Source organism: Lichenostomus cassidix, chromosome 2 (genome assembly GCF_008360975.1).
Source record: "Lichenostomus cassidix isolate B80296 chromosome 2, HeHo_3.0, whole genome shotgun sequence".
Lineage (NCBI taxonomy): Eukaryota > Metazoa > Chordata > Aves > Passeriformes > Meliphagidae > Lichenostomus > Lichenostomus cassidix.
Window position 1 is genome coordinate 4,297,835 of NC_139482.1, and position 23,590 is coordinate 4,321,424.

A 23,590-nucleotide genomic window follows, 5' to 3' on the forward strand; every position below is an offset into this window, starting at 1 on the left:
TATTTTCACAGAGTGTTTTTTTAGTCAGAGTATGCTACATGGAGATGAATAGCCTATTCCCCACTCTTCAAATATCTTTTCCTGTTTAGAAGGATTCTTCTTTAATCTGCTTGTTAAGTTTCCTGGAAAGTTGGTGCCTCTCCTGGGGAAGCAAAAAGAGGAACCAATTGCTTTGGATTCCTCAAATGCACCTACTCCCTGAAAAGCAGCGTTAAGTGGATAAATCAACATGAGCCTGTTCCTTTGGAGCTGTGATTGCCAGCTCAGGCCTTGCCAAGGGGAAGCAGTGGCTTTATGCTGGACTCAGTCACAAGCAGAGCTTTGTACAGGAGCAGAATGTGCTGCATTTGTGGGGTGTCCTAGGCACGAGTGAATTCTTCTCAGAGCTCTTTCTTGTTCTGCAGTACCAGGGAAGTCTTGTGCTTAGAGGAGGGAAGGATCAGGGGGTGAAGGGCCTTTGCTCTCCTCCTTGCGTGTGTCCAGTGAAGGAATGTGGTAGTGGAGAGCAGAAGTTCAGGGTGTGAGGGGATGAGACCATGAGTGTCTGGGGTGGGTGCTGCTGGAGGGTACAACTTGACAGGCTGGGGGACTTGGCTGAAGCACAAAGGCTCAGCTGGGTGCAGTGCAGGGTGCCAGGCTTGGCTCAGTGGATGGCTTTTGTCTATAGACAGCCAAGAAACTGCGAGTCTTTCTGTCCAAGTTGGTGATTTGTGCTTGCATAATGAAATCAGCCAATGTTTTCTGTGGTGGTGTTTCCTCCAAAACCTGGAAAACCTCAATCCTGAACCCATAACCAAAACTAAGACTAAGCACAGTCAAAACTCAAACCAATTTAATATCTTAACATATTTCATATTGTCCTCCATTGGTGGTAGCTAATGACTTTCTAATCTCAAAGTGATCTCCCTCTTCTTCCAGTATGACATACGATACAGCTGTCCTTTGTGCCTTCAACCTGATGGAGCTAAGCCATCTGCTTTCCTGATGGGAAGAAACATTAGGAATAACAGGTCTTTTTTTCCCAGAGGCCAGTATTTTCCTTTCTTGTCCAAGTGATAATCTTCAACAGATTAAGGATCTGTTGCATAGTGTCTTACTGAAAGGAGAAGTCAGCATGAACTTCTTAGGTCACAAACTGGAGTGAATTTTTGGGAATATTCTGTTGTGCCTGCATGCAGGTGTTTTGGTTGCCACCACTTTGATGACATTACCAAGGGTTTTTTGGTTAACTTTTTCTTCCTCTAGACAGACAGGAAGAACACCCTAAAATACTTTTGAGCTCTAGTATGATGCAGCCTGAGTGTTTAGAATATTTCTAGATTTTCCACATTTACCTTCTAGATATCCTTTTCCTTTGCACCCTCTTTGTGTCTTGAGAAAGGTAATTTCTGTGCCCAAGGAGTAATAATCACTGTGTCCAACTGCTAATGTTTTATTTTTCTCTACAGAAAGAAATTCAAGCCATGAGTCAATGCCATCACCCCAACATTGTATCTTACTACACATCGTTTGTGGTGAAAGATGAGCTTTGGCTGGTGATGAAGTTACTTAGTGGAGGTGAGTGGTCCAACTTCTTTACCCTAAAAGGCAGCGTGAAAACCTGTCTTCCCTCCTTCCTCTCTCCCTTGTTCACCTCTTAAGCTTCCCACCTGTGAATTAAGACGTTTCATAGAGTTGTTTAGGTTGGAAAAGAACCTTAGGATCAGAAAGCCCAACCATTACCCCAGCCCTGCCAGATTGACCACTAAAATCCTGTTCCCGAGTGTCACATCTACATGTCTTTTAAACACCTCCAGGGATGGTGACTCCACCATCTCCCTGGGCAGCCTGTTCTAATGCCTGACCACCTTTTCTATGAAGAAATGTTTCCTAGTATCCAATCCAAATCTCCCCTGGTGCACCTGGGGGCAGTTTCTTCTTCTCCTACTGCTTGTTCCCTGGGAGCAAAGCCCAACCCCCACCTGGCTTCCCCCTCCTGTCAGAGAGTTGTGGGGGGTCAGAAGGTCCACCCTGCACCTCCTTTTCTCCAGGCTGAGCCCCCTGAGCTGCTCCTTGCCATCCCGGTGCTCCAGCCCCATTCCCAGCTCCATTCCCTTCTCTGGATTCACTCCAGCCCCTCAATGTCTTCCTTTTGTAGTGAGGTGCCTAAAACTTCACACAGCCCTTGAGGTGCCTCAGCAGTGTTGAGTACAGGGGGTCAATCCCTGCCCTGCTCCTGCTGACACAGGCCAGGTGCCATTGGCATTCTTGCCCATCTGGGCACTCTCTGGCTCATTCAGCCACTGTCGACCAGCACCCTCAGGTCCTTTCCCACCAGCCATCTTTCCAGCCATTCTGTAGGAATGGTAATATTTGATTTCAACCCATTCAGCTCAGAAATAGCTTCTCATCTTATGTCCATAGTAACATGTAGCTAGCTTTTTAAAATCACTGCCTGGTTAACACAAAGGCAGGGAAACTTCCCTTTTCTGAATTTATTCTCTCAGACACTGGAGATACAGCTTTTTTTGAGAGAGTGAGTTTGAAAAGTTTGTATCAGCAATGTTTTACTTGAAGTCATAATATTTTCCAGGATCCCTTTTTAAATTATGGTTGAGACAAGAAATGGAATCAAGTTCTGGATGGTAACACAAAGGGCTGTTGCTAAATCCTGGGCCTGTCTTTAGGAAGACTTAATTTTCCTGGCACTGCAATGAAAAGGAATTGAGAACTGAAAAAAAAAAAAAAATCCCTATTTTCCTGCTTTAAAAAAAACCCCAACTTGGCTTCTCTGTTCTTGGCTTAATTTTGAGGACTGTAAAATGCCAGAAGATGATGTGGAAAAATCTGGCTAAACCTATTTGCTTTTTGCACAAGAGCTCAATAATGACCATAAAACATATGTCTTTGAAGGTGCTCTTTAGAGAATTTTACCAGTCCTCTTGGGGGAAATCGAATTCTATGCCAACTTAAGTCTGTCTTAAAGGGTTTTTAATGTCTCATGTGCTCATGTGTCATCAAGCAATACCCTCTGTTTTCTTAGAGGGACATGTAATAGGTCATTAAAGATATGATGACTGTTTGTGTGTGGAAAAGAATCCCCTGCCAGCTTAGAGCAAGTAGTGTTGCTGTGTGTATAAAAAGTGTATCTATGGGAAAGTTTCCACAACACGAGGAAATGGCATTTCAGGGGTGCTGGAGAGGCAGCAGCAATGGGCTTGGCCTTTTCCAGGAGAGTACACAACCTCTTTGAAGAAAATGCACAGCTGCCTCAGTCACTTCACAGCAGTTTTCTGTCAGAATTGAGTCACGATGAGGCTCATCCTTGAACCTCCAAATGTTGTCTCTGTTTGTTCTCAATTTTGTGTGGAGGTGGTTTTTTTGTTGTTTGGTTGTTTTGTTTTTTTGTGTAAAGCTGGGAAAAAAGGTCATACCATCATTATCAAAGCACTGCAGATGTAAAGACTACACTGGAAAATTTCTGGAAAAATAATCATTGCTTCAAAACCAGCCTCTCACTGGTGTGAATGATGACCTGCTTCTCATTTAATATTCCCTTTGAATGGGCTTTTATGTTCTTCAGCCTGATAATTGACCCTTGTGCAGCTCTGGCATTTAGTGGGGGACTTGCAGTAGAGCTGCAAGTGCTGGGAAATCTCACTGCTTCTTACTCGGTTGCATATGTTGAAGAGTAGGACCATACAATAAAAGACAGACTAGGAACAGTGTAATTCTTCCATTCTTCCCTCTCCCCAACCTTTCTGTCAGTCAGTGTTAAATTCTCTCATTTCAAAGGAATCGTTTGAAAGCTGGAGGAATTGCTAAAGTAAGTAGACTTTGACAATGAACTGTCCCTTTCTAAGCAGGAGGGTACCTTGTGAGGTGTTTTTCAGCTGTTTTCACTTTAAATTTTCTTATGTCTGCTTCAGAAATCTCATATTGGATCTCATAGGCTAATTCTAAGACAGCACAATCATAAGGATGACGGAAGTAACTTGTGATTGGAGCTTTCTGGCTGAAGAGCTTTTTCGTTCACTTCTAACGAGACTATTTTCAGTTGGTCTTAGGCTGAGTGATTTATGTAACAAGAGACACTTTTAAAACTGCTTCTCATTCCTTTGAGCTTAGTTCTTATCTGTAATAAAGTGGCTCCTTTTGTGGTCATCTGTCATCCAGTGGGAAAAATAATGATCTGGGTTTCTCAACAGGAAAAACCTTTGAGCTGGTTTTTAAAGCAGAAAACAACAATAAAAAAAGTTCACAGAAAAAACAAAACCAAAAATAAACAAGCAAACAAAAAGCCCTCCACCAATACAGAGTACAGCCTAATGTTTTCATTTTGTTTAGCTGTTCAAAGAGATTTGTACTTCCCAATAAGTACATATGAAATACATTTTCATGTCCATTCTGTATCTTGATCATAGCTTTTGTACTTGAGAATTTATTCTGGGTATAAGTTCAGAATTTTATTGCCTCTCTTCTGTCAGTGCATGCTGGTGTGTGATTTCAGGCTGAAACTAGTTTTAGTTTCAGTCTACAAACATTGACCTCATTAATTTGATAAAGAGCCCACAGACAGCCCAATCTGTAATTCAAGTCTTTTTTGTTGTTGTTGTTGAAGTGCAATTTGATTTATTTTCTGGTGGTCTTTTGTAGAGATCCTAACCTGGTCAAACATGCAAGTGTTTTAGAAGTGTCTCTAAGGGAAAATACTCTAAATCCATAAAGTGCTGTTGTCTAACAGTGCCTTCCTCCTCTGACAACCAGAGGGTGCACTCAAAGGTGCCGTAATTACCTGACCGACATTGTCACTGAAACGGAACGATTTGTCTCCACACGCACTGTGTTGATGGGAGATTTCTATATTTGAAAGTTGTCAGCAGCCGGGAGGTAACACTGGGGAGCAGCAGCACTGCTGATGTGCATCAGAGCCCAGGCAGGCTGGTGGGAGTCACTGCTGAGAGCAGAAAGAACTGGCAGCGCTAACACCAAAGCAGGTGTGGAGTTGCTGATGGCAGAAACGTGGCTGTGATGAGAGGCAGCTGGTAGAGACAAGAGGTGCTGCTGTGTCCAGTTACTGACAGCCTCTTTCAGGTCTGGTGATGTGTGTCTGTGTCAGGTTTGTGCAGGGTCTGCTGTTTCTGTTCCCTTCAGTAGAAATTGCAGGCCCTTTTCTCTAACGATGGAAGTTTTGTAGGGCACTAAGCTTACTCAACACCTCGGCCTTTGGGTCCGGTGTTACTCCAAACTAAACTCCAATGGCTATTTCTGGACAAGTGCTGACCTGATCTTTTGCCTCCCTGGCATTCTCCTCTCATGGATTTTACTTGTGTCATTTTAAAGCCTGCTGAAGCCCAGTCCTGCTCTCAAGCTCCTGTGGCTTTTTAGTAGGAAGAGGAGCAGCTGTGCTTTTGTTCTTGTGCTTTTATTGATTGTGACCTGCTTGCTCTTCTAAATTCTCCCTGCTTTTAACAAGAGCTCTCATTTCACAGGTGACCTAAGCCTGTATATAATTCTATAAAACAGTTGCTCCTATGAAGCAGCCAGCTCTGGTGACCTGGTGCATCACACAACAATTTTTACTGTCCTAGCCTACAGCAGATGAAAATGCCAAAATATTTTTACACTGTGGAAATCCTTTAAATATTGAAACATTTCCAGATAGGGTTCTTGGATATTCTGCCTTCTTGAAGGCTCCTAATGAAATCTGCTGAGGAGATTGCTGTATTGAAGTAGTTAAACCTTTTATTTCTCAAAAGTTTTTTAGATTATGTAATCAACTTCTTATTTCAACTTTTGATCGGAAGTTTAGAAAGCTAGACCAAAAAGGAGATAGGCAAGTCTTAGTTCTCTACCAGGGAGTTAGGACATCTTGTTCTGCTTCTGCTGTGTTAATCTCTCATCTGGCCCCTCCTAATTCCAGCAGAGTTATGATCAAAGCATAAACCACAGGTTCTTAGAAATCCTCATGTTTATGTTGAATTATTTTCTTGTAAGAGAGATATGCTATTTTTAATTCATCAGGAGGTTTTTAAATTTTATTTGTAGAAACACAATTTAATTTCAGACAATTGAGGATAGGAAAAGTCAGAAACAGGAGAAGGCAGGGACTGTACATGATTGCAGAGTGTGTAGATACATTGCCACTCCAAACTCTAATAGGAAAAGCATGAAAAACCAGTTTGTCTTCAGATTTTCTTCTATAAATGTCTTGATCATAACAGCAATAGGCTGGTTTGCTCCCTTTATTGTATTATCTTGTTTTCTGCCTTAATCTTTTCATATTTCTTATGCATTCATGCACATGCCCTGGAGGGAAGTAGGCAAGAAGTAGAAATTTCCTTAGCTTTCCCTCTGAAGTTTAACCAGGGTTAATGTCTTTTCCTTTGTTTTGTGAAACTTGTTGTTTCCTTTACTTTGCTTTTCTCTTGCTGTATCTGTATTCCTCAGTCCCAGAAGTACTGAATCCAAGCAGTTCTTTCTTCTTTTGCATTTTCTTCATCTGTTTGCCAGAGACTGACAAGGTGCAGATTTAATTCTTGGCTCTGATGACGGCCAAGCTCACCGCAATCACTGGCTAATGCTGAGATGTCTTGAAAGAAGCAGCAGTGAATCTGCCAACTCCCCCTTCTCAGAGGTGCAGCCTGTTCAGCATCAGTATCTGTCAGGTTTGGGGCAGATATTGGTTCTCACAAAGTTGTGTAGTGATCCCCAGCACTGTTTTTCAGCCTATTTGTGCCAGGCCTCTAAATGGCCAATCAGTGCAGGTACTGTTACCTGGGTTTTTTTTTTTTTTTGTTGTTGTTTTCAGGTTGGAAATTAGAATATTAAATTTTCGTATTCTGATTCCTAGACAAAGTTAAAGGTGTTTTCTTTGTATTTAACTTATAGTATATCTTTGTTCTGTCACTTAAGTTATAATATAACAGGCAAGATATGGTTCCCATAGCAACCAACTCTGCTGTACATTTTTTCTGCCTCTGGGGGCATGTAAAATTCCAGCTGGAATACTCCTGCATTTATCTGTAATCTTGTTCCAAACAAGCTTTCCTTTCTGCTCAGGTTTTCATACCCTTCTCTGCTTCAGCCCCAGTGTGCTGAAGCACTAAGCATTGTCAATGATGACTGTGGATGTTTTCTTCCTCTACTCAGAGACACGTCAGGAGCAGGCTTCCTAAATGCCATTCCACAGGCTTGCTGGTGTAGGTGAGGTCAAGGAATAGTGCTTTGGATTTGGAACAGGAAGCCTCAGTGTTTGTGGTGGTTTGCTGTTGAAAGCGAATCAGTGGAACAATTAGGACTTCTTGCCCCGAGGGTGTGATTACACAGAAGTTTTCTGCAGCAGCAAAGCTGGTTTAAGGAGTTCCTGGCTGTTTGGTCTCCACCCTGCCTGGAAAACTGGATTTCCAGTTACTGCAGTGATTCCATTTACAGTATGGCTTTGTAAGTGGGTGCAGGAGCACAATAGCAAGGTGGTGAACCGTAGAACTTTAATCACTTTTTGTTGCCCTAGGTAACCTGGTATCTTTGGAGTAGCACATAGTTCAGGGTGTTGAAAAAGTTAGTTTTACTGGATATGTGTGTGGGGTGCAAGTCAGGACTGCTTTTGCTGGGATCCAAGACTGTTCATTACCAGTGGTCTGCCTGATGGTCAATATCCAAAATCTGAATATCCCTCTCTTACAAGTAGTTACAGCTCTCTCAGCTGAGGGTAAGTCTGTGTACAGGTGGTTCCTGGAGACTTGTGCTGTCCTTAGGAGCTACTGGATAATCAGCTTTAGGAGCAGACTGGGAAGCTTGTGAGTTGGAGGAGAAAACCACATCCCTCTCCATTGCTGTGCAGTTTGCCCTGAGAGATTGCTCTTTACTAAGTAGGTGCATTTCCATGACCATTGGTGTCAGAGTACACCGAGGCACTTGGATGATGAATGACAAGTCATGCTGAATGCTTTATCAGATTGCACAGTATCTCGTAGGCTTCCTGTTGATGTGCTGCACAGTGTATATGTGATGGGCAGGAATTTGTTTTAGCTGCATTTTTTCCATATCAATCACTAAATGTTGTCTCCTTTCCTTTGTCTTCTGTTGGGCTTTGAGATCAGTTGCTCATCACCAGCGTTCTTTAAACATCCTTGTTAATGACAGCATTATTTATATTTATGGTTAGACTGCAGTTGTGACCCTTTTCTCTGTGTCTTGTTTTGTCTTTTCTTGGTATGTGGCCCTTTCTGGGCTTGGAAGAGCTTTCCAGTCAGCCTCAGCCAAACTTAATTTCTTTTTTTTTCTTTCTCTGGCTTGGGGCTCACCTTCCTTGTGAGTCTTTACTTGCTTCTTGTGCATTTCTAATGAGAAAAATCATGAGGGAATTGTTGTAATCAAGCCTAATGCCATGTATAATACAGACCAGAGTGCTTCACAGCATTATTTAAAATAGAAGTTTTATTTTAGGGAGGAGTCAAAGATATTTTTTATTTTCTGGAGCCCTCGTGGTGGATTGGTTTTCTTTTTGAGAATCTTGTAACAGTTCTTTAATACAGAGCAGGGTGCCTTATTTCCAAGTGTGAACCTCGTCTTCTGGCCACTAGATTCTCTCTTACACAGTGAAATTGAACAGTTTGCACATGGGGCACAAATCCATAGTGAAACTGCATTTGAGCAGAGATCCAGCTGCATTTGGATGTGCTCTCTCTGCCCCAGTTATTCCTAAACTGGTTTGGAAGCTGGCTCAGAAGCTGGCAGTATCTGCAGTCATGCTGGTGCTTTCCAGCAGTGTGGTCAGTTTGTAAAGCACATGCTCTGGTGTGGTTTAGACCCTGGTTCCAGTTCAGCAGAATTAGTTTCCAGTTAATTTTAGCAGTTATTGTATTGCTGGATTGGGAACAGGCCACTGTACAAAAAAGTTGTTTTTCCCTTTAGATTCTGATCCCCTGATCTCTTGGTCCAGTATAATGGAGTTGGTGTAGGAATTTATCTGCCTCCTAAGGCAGTGGAGATCTTATCCTAGTGAGTGTGTCACACACTGAACTGAGATCCCAGGGATCAACTTAGTATTGAATTTACCAGCCTAAGGCTGAAATCCAATCCTGGCTTTCTAGCAGGAGGTGTTTTCCTTAATAGTGAAATTCCCATGACTTCTGCTTTCAAAATAGTTTCTACCTTGGCTGTGGGTTTCTGCTTGGGGATTTGGTTCTTCTGTTGCACCATGCCAGGCTTCCTGAGCCAGAATGCTGGAACACAGCACTGAGCAGGGCTTGGAAATGCAGCTTGGCTTTGTTCTTTGTATTCCATGGTGCTGTGCTTAATGAAGTTGCAGTTGAGTTGTGAGTCAGAACCAACTCCCAAACTTACTGATTTGTGAGGTGGAAAAATCACAGCTTCATGGTGCTGTGGTGCCAGTAGCCAAACCCTGAGCAGACAGAGGGGGATGATCCTAATAACACTTTCTCCAACAGAAAGGTGGCTCTTGGTTTGCTTTTCTGCTGTTTCCTTCACTGGACATTTTGCTGATCCCTTTCTGCCGTTCTCCTTTCTGTAGAGGATTGCCAAATTCTCTCACTTCTAGGAACAACTCAACGTGAAAGTGGTTTTAAAATAAATGTACTTAAAGAGAGGCAGGCAGGACTGTGAGCAGATATAGCCTGGGTGTGAATCAGCCTTTTCACAACCAGGGCTGGCTCTGTGTGTGCCCTCTTGTCTGTCTACCCTCCACCCCCTTTTGAGGGTTAAATACAACCTCTAACTTGGCTAAATTGCACATTTTTTGACCAACTGAATTTGAGCACCATATGATCTGCCTCCTCATGTTCCCTGAGCCCTTTGCAGGAGAAAGGAGATGTTTGTGAACAAAGTCTGCTAACGGAGTCGTGGGTGGAAAGAGGACAAAACGAGTACGTGAAGAACCACATATTTTCACTGGACTTCTAAAATAAGTGGCAGTTTGTTCTCCAGATTAAGGCACATTTGAGAGGAAAAACTTGACCAATGGAAGTGGAGGGGCTTTTTTGGTGGAGTTGTTTTTGATGTCACAAAAATTCTTGTCCAGAATAATGAGCCTCAAAGTTTGTAAGTATGTGGTCTTTAAATGTGAGAATATGGTAGGCTGAAGGCCAGGTGAGTCCTCATGACACATCACAGAGGATCCTTTTCTCAGAACATAAAGGTGAGATTTCAATGAAGGGTACATCACCAGCATCTGAGTTTTCTTCAGAAAAGATACTTCTGCTCTGATGCAGAAGTCCAACATATGTCAAAATAAACTGTGTTATGTGTAGGTGAAACCTTTGGCTGAGACCTATGTCAAAACTCACTAAACATGAGTGTGTTTCTCTGCTTAGGTGGGGTAAAGGAAGGCCTTTACCGGGAAGAACACTGAGTATTCTTGCATAAAATGCTGGGGTGATGTTATGTAACCTCATTTCTCTATTTTTTTGATTTTCCTCTGGGTTTTTTTTCTATTTTTGTTAGTGTCTGCTGTGCTAAGATTGTGTCCTCTGCAAATACCTTGAACCAAGCAAAGGTTTTCTGGTAAGAGGAAGCTGAAGGTACCATTCAGGGCAACCAATTTATCCCTCAATTTATTTCCTCTGGGTTTACTGGGTGTCTTGGTTTCCAGGTGAGGCTGGTGCCAGTGGGCCAGAGAAAATGGAAAGTGAGAAATAGCGGCTCTGCTGGCTCCAGAAAGCTTTTTAGATGAGCTCAGCATACATTGCTTTACACCAGCTAAGAGACACTATGCACCCATGTAATTGTTGCTTGTGCAGTTTGAATTGTGCAAAATGATCCTTTACACATGGTGTTTGGATTCAAACCTTGCAGCCTCTGCTTTCATAGGAGAGTCTAAAAGGAAAATGTGAAAAAGGGAAAAACTCATCTGCACGATGGTTTTGGCCTAGAAATTCAGTTGGGATAGTTAATAAAATAAATGTTAGAGACAAAAGGGGTTTTTGTCTGCCTGAACCTGAAGGGTGAGAAGAAAATCAAACTAAAAACATACCACTTACTTCAAGAATTTACAAGGTGAAACTTTTAATTCGCCCATGGGCCAAATTCATGAGAGTTTCTGTTCTTCAGATTCAAAAATAATTTTCTCTTACTATTTTGATTGTGAGTTAGGAAGAATGAACTTCTCTAAACTTTTCTAAAACTGAGCTCAGCTTTTCTGAGCTAGCTGAGTTAGTACCAGGATGTTCTTTGCCTGTAAGCTTCCTGTTCAAAGACAAGCAAAGCTGGAATTTGTGCTCTGCAGTTGTACCTGCTTTTCTCATTTTTCAAGAACTTCCCAGCACCACTGACATTGCTTTGTGCCGATAGCTGTAAAAACCCTACTAGTTCCTATCCAGTCATTAAACCATAGAAACTCAAGTTTAATGGGGCTAAATGGCACAGACTTCGGAAAAGAGGCTTAGCCATCCCATACTGGAGCAATAAAAAGTTCTGAGAAGACTGTTTTCAGTCCAGATGCAAATACAGAGTGCAGGATGCAGTGTTTGTGAAAAGCAGGGCCTTGCACAAGAGGCCTGCTGCGAGTCATTGGTTCCGTTTATTCCTGGGTGCAGTTTGAAGAAGTGGTTTGCTCTGTAAAGCCTGGTTTGTCATGGAAGATGATGTAATTCACACCATGCTTGGGAGAGAGACTAAACATGCTTCTAGGGAAGGATCTAAGCTATTCCAGTTTTGTACACAGTGGAGAAGTGTCTTACTGTCAGAATTCAGCCTCATCTGTTCTCTATTTAATGATTTCCACTTTTTTCCTTGTTAGGGTTGTACCAGCCCTTAACAGATTAGATTTTTCCCGCTATTCCTCTGCACAGAGCTGGTAGGAGCTGAAAAAGAGTGCTTAATTTTATCAAGCTTGTTGCCTTCAGCTTGTGAGTCCTGGCATCCCCCTGCTTTTTCCATTTCCCCCTTCAGCTTCTCCAGTACTCAGCACTAAAGCAGCTGTAGCGTCAGTATCTTCTTCAAAACCTTCCAAGAGTGCTGTGTGTGTGTACATTTTACATTTTGGCTTGTTCAAATAAATTCTCAGTTACTTATGATCACAGGGGTTTTACAGCCCACCCTGAGGATCTGCCCCGAGGGGTTCATTGTTGCCTCTGCTTTCCTGCAGCAAAGACTTCAACTTCTGACTCTGATTCTGATCATCATCAGTGAATCCCTTGAACTTGTGTATTAAGTGATGATAAATTACATTTAACTGTAAATCAGTTCTTCTAGTTTAAAATATGGTGTTTAACTCTTTTCTCTAGGCTCTGTTTTGGATATAATCAAGCACATCGTGGCCAAAGGAGAACACAAGACTGGTGTCCTGGATGAAGCCTGTATAGCCACAATCCTTAAGGAGGTGCTGGAGGGGCTGGACTACCTGCATAAAAACGGGCAAATCCACAGGTATTTGTTTTTCTCACTTTGTCATAGAATGCTATTAAAACAGAGTAGCTGAGCACACAGTCTCATCCCACAGCTCACTGTGAGGGCCTGAAGAGAGGAAAGTAAAGGTGGGAGCTTAATAAAAATGCATAATTTAAATGTCTGTAGCCTATATACTATGTCTATATTCTATGACTAGGCCAATTTTGGGTAAACTTTGGGGTGTTGAAAGCTCTAATATAGAGAATCTCTTTCTAAATGTCAATGTTCAGCTGGAAAGTGTAGTTAATGGAAAGCTGGAAAACTTCAACTGGTTTTGTTTCTTGCAGAGTTACAAATCACCAACAGCACTACATAGGCAGAGTTGAGCAATTTAATAAAAAGTCCTTCAAGCTGTGATTTTTTTTTTTTTGAGGTTAACTGCAAGATCAACATAATGAAATTTCAATTTGAGTGATTTCATTAAAAAAAAAAGGAAATAAAAATAATGGAAAAACTTCTTCTGTAGGCAAGGCCCAGTTGACTAATGGCCTGTGATTTGACAGATCACTGAAACGTGGATTTCTGTGCTGCTGTCTTGTTTGGGTTATGTTTTTAAATCCTATTTTCCTCTCTCCTGGTGTCAAGGTGTGGTGTAATTCAGTAGGAGAAGATGCTAAGTTGGTCTGTTTTGCGTTAAAAAGACTGAGATTTGCAATCCTAAATATGTGCTGAAAATAGAATATACTGCTTGTGGGTAATATACACAGTCCCAGCCACAGACTGCTGCTGGAACAGCCTCTTCTTTCTTGGGAATTTTGTGAGCTTGGCTCTCTTCTGGTACAATGCCATTATAAGCATTGCTGCTGCTGTGCTGGAGTAAGTTGCTGTCCTCTTATAGCTGCACAAGAGGAGGTAATTTTTTTGCCAAAATGTTATTTTAATTAGAAAATACAATAAGTGTTTATTTCATATTTTCAATCAAACTGACTGGCTTTTGTAGGCTATTTTGGATTAAAAGGAATGAAACAGTTGGAAATAATTCAGGTGGAATTCTTCTCCCTGAAAGAAGTCTCCGATTTCGGTTTCCACTCTCAATTAAAATTCTGATTTAACAATTGTTGTCTTCATTGGAGACAGTTTTGATTTCATAGCTGGTTGCTTAACTTTGTTTTTTAGAGATAAGACTTGAGGCAGCTCTGGGAATTTAGAGTAAAGTAATAAACTAATTTACTTGCCAATTATATGGTAACTCTTCACTTTGTCATGAGTAATTGACAGAGCTGTGTTCATCTGTGACCTGCAGTTGGTTTGCTTGGCTGATTTAGTTATCTTCTGGTCTAGTGAAATTGAAATATAAATGTTAAACAGCAGAAACCTGTTGAATCTCAGTTTCTCGGAAGATACTGCATAATGTTTTATGTACTGAAGAGAGGTGGTTCTCCATTTGGCTGGCTGGAGTGGAAAAGCAAAACTAGTAAATGTGGTAAAGATTAGAGAGAATATATTTATGTGTGTGGTGTGGGTTTTTTTTTTACTGCACTCAGCAAAAATACCATGTTCACAAAATTCAAACTGCTTGGTCTGAAGAAAATGTGATTCATATTGAATCATTTGGAAGTGAACTGGATCAAACCTGCTGTGACCATTCTCATCCTGCTCATTGAAGCATTTTGCCCATACTTCAGCAAAGAAACCAAAGCTGTGTCATTGCTGCAGCTTAAGGTTGTGGTTGTGCATCACCTACTTTACATGTGTTGCATCCCTGTATTTTGGGGCTGCTCCAACAATTGTGTGATATTTTATCATAGGAAAGGATTTGGATTATGTCACTCTGTTGGGCACAGAGGTCTGCAAAACTTGGAGAAGTGGGATACAGAAGGAAAGTTGTGTGGTTTCTTACCTGCGATGCAAAGCTGTTTTGGCTGTTGGCAGAAGGCAAGCTGACATGCCTTTGAGGGATGAAACATGTTTCCTTAATGGAGTTCCTCGTGCTGTGTTCCATTTTATCCAGATGTGTGTGTGCTGCTGAGGAAAACACAGTGTAAAGTTGCAGTGCAGCTGGGACCTCTCCTCATCCGTAGGAATACCTGTATGGTTTTCCCATTTTGCTTAATGCTAGGGGTCAAAATATTGGTCATTCCTGATGGGAAATGCAGGTGGAAATCTTGCAGCTGCGCCTGAGATGCTCTGAGAGGAAGTGTTTAAAATAACTCAACTTCGGTCCCCTGGGTCAGCCTAAAGTATCTGGCTCTGGAGGAAAGCACATCAAGTGATGGCTGAACTGCAAATATTGTGTCTGTAGTGTGGGGCAGCTGTTCTTAGGGTGAACTGCAGGCCAGAGCAAGATCAGCTGTGAAGGGTCAAAATCAAAGGGCTTTAGTTAAGACCTGGAACAGCCAGCCCAAAGCAAGCAGTCATCCAGCAGAACAAATGTTCAGCTGGTTACACTAAATATCCCAGCTCTGCTCATGTTACACCTTGGGGAAAACAACTTGATAAAATTAGAGACACAGTATGAGTGAATGACTGTAATTAGCACATCTGAAGTTGGACAGCCAGGCCAGTGGCACAGCCCAAAGGATGAATATTGGGTCCCAAATGTAATTTTGTGGGCACTGTAGACCAGAAGTGGGGCTGTAAATCATTGGTGAGATCAGAGAACATATTTCTGTCAGCGGAGCTGTTCGATACTTCTAAATTATGCATCATCTTAAATGGGTAAATGAAGTTAACACGTGAAAAACTGCCTTAATGAAATTTTGCTGCTGCTGAATCTTGCTCTGCCTACACCCGCCTTGAACTTAATGCCACTTCCAATTAAAGTTTGGGGAGCTGGCTTGGTGTGGAAGTGCAAATCCCTGCTTTGGACAGGAGAGGAGTTTGACAGTATTCTCTAGAGGAGTTTAGAAAGCCAAATATCTAGTGAAAGCTTAAATGATAATTTTTTTCTTGTTTACTTTCCTAATTAACAGCCAGAGCGAGTCTGAGACTTGAATAGACGCCATTGTTCAGGAACAAATGCTGAAGTCTCCCACATTGTCCAAAGTGATGTTTTTCTTGCTTTCAACTTGCAAGGGCTGTTGGGAAGTGTCTGAGGCCTTATGGCAAAGACAAAGGAGAAGACAAAATCGGTTTTATTTTCATGAAACATTCTATACCACAGTAACGATTGATTACAAATGGTCCCCATCTTCCTCCAAAATCCCCAGTGCCTCTGTTATCTGGGAGCTGGCAGCTCCCTGCCTTCACTGCCCTGTGCCTGTCCCTGGCCTCCTCTCCCGTGCCAGCTGCTACTGTCCCTGTTGTGGTTTCCTGCATAGCACAGTGATCCCAATGAGGATTTGAAATCCCAGTGATCCGGCTCATGTTAAGTGAGTTAAGTACCTGGGCACCAGCCAGTGTGCTGAGGACAGAGGGCCAGACTCGGAAGCCTTCGGGTGAAACTGTCCTGCAGGAATCTGCTCGGGCACATTTCTTTATGGAAGTCAAACAAGACTGATGTGCTGTGAGGGGTCACTGCTGGGCTAATCTGGGCTGGGTGACACTCAGGGTATGTTGTACCTCTTCCCCATTTGGACTCTTGATTCTTCTGTGTGTTTGGGGATTAGCAGGAGTTTGATGAATGACTTAGAAATAAAACCAAAGCAGAACCAGCCCAAGAGGTTTTATTGTTTAAAAAGATTTATTGGAGGGAAGTTCAAGGCTTTCTTTTTCAGGTAGTGCTGCGTATGGCAGGCTGACAAATGAATCGTGCTGATTAACTGTTACAAGGTCTCTCTGTCTTTCTCCCTATTTTTATCTCTGAGCTTATCTTCTGTTCATGATTAGCTGTTGTGTAACTGAATATTTTAGTTAGTCCAGGTGAAATAATACACTGCTCAAATATAACCAGATTCTCCTATTGCGGCACAATAAATGTGATACTGGCCTGGTTTTTTTTGTAAAAACAAAAAAGCCTGGGAAGTAGTTTAGAGTTGCATGCACTTGAACTATTGGCATGGCAGCAATCCAGCTATTAGTTTGTTTGTTGCTCTACTTCTTACAGAGTGAGAGGAGCAGCAGCATGTTTGATATGCTGAGTTAGATCAGCCTGTGCTGCCATACACAATGTTTGGGGGGGTTTTGGTGTCTTTTCAAAATCAGAATGTGGGCAGCAGGGTGCTGGGACAGCTGTTCGAATGTGGCTTTGAAGAGGCCCTGGAAACAATATTCTTGCTGTGCTTTTATGCCAAATAGATTCACTTTTTTTTTTTTTTTTTTTTTTTTGGACTTTAGGATGGTTTTGACAGAGAATCAAAGTTTAATTCTTTGCCTCTTTACTTATACTAAGAGTAAATAGCTTCTGAAACATGGGTATCTACATGTGAGTACATACACATCACCAATACTTGCAGGTGGGATTTTGCAGGAGCTCACCTCCAGAAGCAAGGATTTAAGATGAAGGAGCTGATGGATATATTTTGGCAGAACTTGGCTGCCCTAGAGGATTCAAGCTTAATTTTCATGTAGCTGATTAATGCATTGATAGCCATGCTGGCAGGTACTGTGGTTAAACTGGATTCCAGTATGCCTCTGAAATGCTGCATTTTATGTTTTTGTAGGAATACTGTGGGGGAACTTCAGCCCTCCTCTCCACAGTGCTGTGATCTTTCTTTGGGGAATGTGTTTTGGAAGTGAAGTTTGGTAGGGGAGGATTGAGGAATGGATAACAGGATGTGGAGCCTTTCCACCTCTAATTGCCAGTTTGATTTTTAAGTCAGGACACCAGGAATTTGAAAGTTAGCTATTGCTTAGCTGTGGGAAGTTGAATTTTTTATTCAGAGAGGGCTACTTTGGTCTCTTCTGTCTTACAGTACTGGATGGGTAGAAATAACTTTTAGAAGTGGTAATTAATATAAATTTTAGAGCTTTAATAGGTAAATGATTCAGAAGACAGAAGAATAGAAATATTATTTTTATGTGTCTCAATAGGAAGGAGGACAAGATGCTGCTCTAGATTGTACTGGGTGATTTGTTCCCCCAAATAAACATCTTGCTGTGCAGCATCAAGGGCCCAAGCACCACCAAACCCCCACTCTCTGTCCTGTCACACTGGGGTGTATTGTGGTGGTTTGGCAACCCAGCACTTTTTCTCAGTGACTGTTTCTTCCACTGCATCATCCAGAAATTCATTGTTTAAAAAAAAAAAGAAAAAGAAAAAAGAAAATTCCCTGTGGTTGCAGAGAGATAATTTGAACCAGATGTAGATCCCAAATCTGCAGACAGCCAGAAACAATAACTCCTGTGGAGACAGTTTTCCTCAAAGTAGACAAAGACAGTCTTTGCTCTGAAATCTAAAAACCTGGGATTTCAACCTCTCATGATAAATATCATTGCTGCTGAAATCGCAGGGGTGCTGGGGGCCCTGCAATGGCTCCAGGTAATGCCAGTGCCCCAAGTCTTAGCAACTCCCTGTGGTACAAGAGTCCAGGTGGTTTCCCAGGGTGATGCCTGAAGGTGTGGCTCTTGAAATCAGGTGTTTGTCCCCCAGTCATTTCCCTCAGACCCAGGGGCTACCTCTGAACTTTGTCACTAGGTGTCCTGCAGTTACTCAAAGCAACATCAGTTTAGTCCAAAGGAAAACCAACTGTTTGAGAGAACTATTTTGGCCACTTATAAAAAGGAGGAGAGTTTTTTAGTTTTTTCTCTTTGCTACATGGAGATGAGAAGCAGGAGAAAATACAATGAAGAATGGGAAAACAGAGGTTGGGTGATTTTCCAAAGGTTCAACAGTAGTGGCAGGTTTTGGTCAGTGATCCATGACTGAATTGTACACTCAAATAATGTGGTTTCTAGCAATTCTCAAATTGTCAGCAGTATTTGAATTTGATGTGTTTCCAGGGGGAATAGTCATTCACTGTCCGCAACGTTTGATGTATCAAGTGAAAATGTAATAGACTCTTAGCTTTTACTCTGAAGAAACCAAGTGGCATTCACACATGTGTACAACACTGTTTGTGACATCTTTCTCATGTCAATGCCTTTATCTGGTGTAGATTGCTGAGACTAGGTCACTCAGTATAGGCTCTTGCAGCATCTCTCCAGCAGCAAAGGAATTGTATAAATTATCTTGTTCATCTGTTCTACTGTGAGGATACATTAAGTGAATAACTCACTTCAAGAAGGTGGCTGTGGATATTGTTCCCTGTTTTGGTGCAGCAGAATTTCTGGCCTTCATAGAACCTACAAGCTGCATATGTGGAGATACTTTAAACATTTATTCAGACCACTGCAGTCTTTTCATTTATGTCTCGTGCTAAAGTAGGAGAAAAGGGCCATTTGCTAGATTTGTGTGGTGACATATTAAACACACTTGAAAATTTTGCAAGGCTGCATCAGAAATTATTTTTGCTAAATTGAATTATATCCTGCCTTGCAGAGTTCTAATAAAACTGGAACACTTGATATTAAAAAGTAAGGTGAATACTTCCAAAAACAAAAGTGAGACAAAATCCACACACGTTTAGGACAACAGAGAACTGCCACAGAGAAATCTATCTCTTCGTAGTAACCTGGAAAGCATCACCAAGTGAGACCTGGGAGTGCAGAGAGGACTGTTTCCATTGTACAGATACCTGATTTTATAACTGCTTTCTTCATTTTATGGGAATAACGGATGGAATAAAGAGGTCTTTCTTCTTCCTACGCTGCTCATGTTTGAAACTGTCATGTTACAGATTTTGGAGAAGGAAGTTTTGCTGACAGGTCTCTTGTGAGCCCTGGCTGTCTTGACTTTCTCCTCCTGTGTCACTTTGCAGACATGGTTGAGCAGGAGCTGTGGGTGGCTTTGTAGATAGGGACAGCTCTTGGCTGCATGGGGAATGCCTTGGCCCTTGTGTGTATAGGGATATATTTTCTGCTTCTCCAGAACAGGGGTGCTTATTACCTTTTGGAAATGGAGACCTTTTTGAGCTGCCCTATATCAGTTTTTTGTGGCCTTATTTGATCCAAGTCGGTTCTGTATTTACTGGAACGACCTTTTATCTTTCCATCATGGCAGGGAGATCTGTGAATCACTGACATTCCTGTTTCTTCTGCTACCTGGTGCAGCTTGTACTCCAGCTGGGGTGATGTACATATGGTAATTTTTTGGAAAGTCTGATTTCTGAGCACAGTAGGAACATGTTACGACATGCAGGAGATACTACAGCATGGTGGTGTGTCACTGGTATTGCCACGGGAAGCAAACCCACCTCCTTCCACATGAAAGAATTTGACATGAAATATTGAAATAAGACCATGTTATAACTTGACTATTTCCCTCTGTTACCAGTGACTAACGCAGGGTGTCCCAAAAATAGCTGGGCCTCCAGAGGTAGGAAGAGACCTTGTGACTCCACAGCCCTCTGTGTGTGTTGCTTTTTATGCAGCAGCTGTTAAAGGGTCTTTGTGCCTTGTCCCCACTGCAGTCCTTAGGAAGTAAGATCAGGAAATGGAAGGGCTGAATAGATGAATTTGTGGAAGAAATCCTGGTACATTTTTAGCTGCTGTTCAATGTATGAAAGCTTGATTTTAAAGCCTGCTGGGCAGAGCCCTTTACTTATAAAAGAGAAAAAAACCCTGATGTTCTGACAGACTAGGGGAAACTTTGAAAGTGGTGTATGAAGTTGGAGATGTAGCTTCTCTCTTGCATTGACTGCTGAAGGTTGTCAGGAGTATGGGCTGTTTGGCAAATCCTCCTTGCCACGATGTCAGAGCAGTGATGTGCTTTGGGGTGAATGTGTGAAACAATGGCCTCTTTTGCAGGAGGAGGAAGTGGGGCTGTGAGAGTTGATACAATTAGCTTGTCTCCACGTTGGGAGACATGGCTAGGTCCAGTGGCTGTAGCACTATTTTCTGGCTGAAGGAGCTGATGTGCCTAAAAACTGTTTGTTAAGGTTTTGAATTTAGCTGGAGCAACTTGTCCCACGTTGATGTGCAGTTGAGATTACCTGAGCATTGCTGCTGGGCTGGGGGCTTGGTCATGGATGGGAGGTGGAGTCCAAGGCAGGCAGGATCTGTCCTTGAGCCACACCTTCCTTTAATCCTCTGTTAGGCTTGAACCACGTGGGAAGAGAAGGAATTAATGAGAGCACCAAACCATCAGAGACAAAGTTGGCACAGGAACGAGAAGTGTGAGCTGGACGTAATTTGCTGAGATAAAGGAAAATTGCAGGCGCTGCGATAACAGTGCCTGTGTGACAGACAGGGACACAGTGAGGGATGTGACACACTGCTGCCTGTCTCACTTCATAATAGAGACTTGCACCGAGTTAGCCCAAGGTCTGCAACTCTTTCTGTACTGCCTCAGCATCTTCTCAGCCCCTGGAGCTATTCAGACAGCCAAGATGACAGTGAATTCCAGGCAGATCTCCTGCAGCTTTCTTTAGTGAGTCGCCCCTTGTCTCAGCTGACACAACGACTTAACCTAAAAGAAATCAAATTTGAGTCATCGTTTCTTGGGCCCCAAACCCTTTACTTAAAGCAGCAGTCCACTTCTGAAGCACTGGAGGGCAAAAGATCGAGAGGGATTGTGCCTAGTAAGTGCATCATGGAGCCTCTGAAAGATGTTTTATGTTTTTACAATAATGGGAGATTAATTTCTCATGCAACCCTTACTGGGGTTTTTTGCCTATGCCGGGCGACAGGATGGAGTTACCTCTCCCAAGAGGTCTCTTCACAGCACTCAGAGTGATCTGCCTGGATCACAGGTAAGGCACGGAGAAAACGAGTACTTGATGTACTCTTAAAGCTCTCTGTGATGGAAGCTGACAGTCCTTTCCAGTGGACTTTGTCTACACATGGCTCTGTTTGCAAAGCCACAGTCTGTCTGCCAGTCACTTCTGCCTTTCAAAGCCTGGCTTTAGACTGCTTAAATAAAACCCAAAAAAACTTTTAAAATTTATGGTAACATTGGATTATTCATCTAACTTTCTCCAGCCATTAAAATGATAATTCAAAAACCTTTAATTATTCCTACCTATGCAGGCCCCATGAAGTTGTAGCTTCAAAAATGCTTCTACCATTTAATTATGGGAGTTAATTATGAGTTGCCTTGTGCTGCTGGCTCAGCTCCTGTGTCGAGGTCCTGGTCTTTTACCACAGCCCAGCAGCTGACAGAGCAGCTTGGAGAAGAGGGAAGAAGCAGTTGCTGTGCTTCCCTGATCCTGGGCAATAAAGTATGTCACTGGGCTGGTCCCCTGCTGGAATTTATGGCAGTCTGGCTGCTGCCGCTGGGCCTGGCTGCCAGTGGCCACGAGGACCTGCTGGGAGGGCTGTGGATGAGCAGGGATGAAGCAAGCTGTGGACTTGGCCCTGTCTTCCCCCTACTTATGCCTGGCTCAGCAGGGAGTATGGAAGCTGCTCTGCCAGCTCTCTGCCGTTGGAAAACCTTCAAGCTCTGGGAGATGTTTCTGAATCCGGCTCTGCAGTTAAGTACAGCACTGTAACAGGCAGTAATTGCATCTCACCCAAGAGTTTGGGGCTTTAGGTTCAATGCTGTAGCATGGAAATGTTAGTGCACATAGCTTTCCTGAGCAGGAACAGGGACATATTAATGTATAGCACTTCCAATTCAATTGCCTTGAATACCTTCTCCTATATTGTACTGAACGTGCTGACATTTAAGGGTGTAAAAATACTGATCTGCCTGTGTGCTCCAAGCCTAGTTTACATTTTGCAGCTCTAAATGGTAAAGCTCTTGCCTGTCACCAGTTTTTTATAACTTGGCTTATAAGGCAAAGGGAAGAGGTGACACAGGTAACAGCATATTATTGAAGGGAGAGGAATGTGTGCCGGTAGGGAGTGAATAGTATTCATTTGGTGTAAAATGTCACAGATTGCCTCATATTTAACTGTGTGTAGAAATATTGTCCTGGAAGTATTTTGCAAATTACTCAGAACAGTGTCAACTCCAGCAATTGGTTGCATTCAACATAAATATTTTGAGTTACTCATTACCATTAACAGAAAATAGTAATTGTTGCATCTTGCACCTTCTCTTTTTTTAAATGAAACTTGGCAGGACCAACCACTCTTTCCTTGTGCCAAATTACGCACTGTAGAGTTCAGTCCACGAAAATTTATTGTTGCCGTTGATGTAAATTGCATCTAATGGGCAAATGACTCACGGCTGTGCTTACAGCCAGCTTTGTGTTCTAAAGGCACATGCCAGCAGGTTGGAAGCAGAGGCAGAGTAAACAGGGCTTATCTGTTTCCCCTCTCCTGTGACAATTTTCTCAGTGCTGGGCTGCAGAGCTCCTGGGGTGACACTCTTTGCTCAGGTCCCTTCTAGTTTGGTTGCAGTGGCTGTAACAACCACTGTGTGGTGGTGCAGGGGATTGAGGGCTACAGGTGAGGGCAGATCTGATAATTTAGCAGGATTTGAAGGACTCTTTTTTAAGTGGGAACAAGCCATCAGGATACAGTTCATTTAACTTCCCTGTGCCCCACTGAAAAATTAATTGTGGGGAATGTGGGAGCACAGCACTTAAAACTGGGGAGCATCATCTCATTGCCTTCTGTGCTCCCAGCTCTCCTGTAGCTGGAGCTCAGCTGTAATTTTGTTGTTGGGATGAGATTTGGTTATACAGCACCTCATGTCTATGGCCCAGCCCCAACCTGGAGGCATTAATGTGATGTAACTCATGCATTAGTGTCTGGTCAAACTGGGAAGCTAAACCAGTTTGGAATGGAGGTGGAGAAGGGTTTCTGCCCTGCTGTGAAACCTTTCAAGGCTGATGTGGAGAATCCAGCTTTGCGCTGCAGCGAGCCCAAACCGCTCTTCCCACTCTGGTTGTGAAGTACAAGGTAAATAAAAACATAATTGTTATTTTGTGGAAGGGCTCTTGGAGGCTTTAGAAGAGAGGAAGATGACAGCTGTGGAGCAGGAGTGTCCAGAACTAGTGTAGCATTTAGTTAAGCTATTGACAAAAAAGTTTACTCCAGCCTTCTATAACTTCATTTCAAATGTGATGTAATTACTGTTTACACTAAAGCCTAAAGCTGCTTCCTGTTTCCACTGTAGTAATTATGCCAGAGGCACACCATTTATTCCCAGTGTATCAGCCCAGGATATGGTCATTACCACATTAGTGGGAAGTGCCTTCGAATTGTTATACTTGGCAATAACTCTATCCTGGAGTAACAAACTTCTCGCCATTCACCTCACTTCAAGTTTATAAGCATCTCCTGATGAAAATAAACAGGAAAGCACTGACCCTCTTTCCCCTGCCCCATTGCTTTC

At 42.5% G+C, this 23,590-nt stretch overlaps 1 protein-coding gene across 3 annotated transcripts in view; it reads left to right on the forward strand.

Annotated features, from left to right (window-relative positions):
* The window catches only part of OXSR1 (oxidative stress responsive kinase 1), an 88,910-nt gene that overhangs the window by 27,572 nt on the left and 37,748 nt on the right, over positions 1-23,590 (forward strand). For all 3 annotated transcript variants that reach the window (XR_014849654.1, XM_085050182.1, XM_085050183.1), the window contains exons 3-4: positions 1,449-1,557; positions 12,225-12,366. Coding sequence is in view for 2 of the 3 variants with exons in the window: in XM_085050182.1 (XP_084906308.1) it covers positions 1,449-1,557; positions 12,225-12,366 (251 nt within the window). In the remaining variant the exon portion in view is untranslated. The remainder of the gene's footprint in view (positions 1-1,448; positions 1,558-12,224; positions 12,367-23,590) is intronic.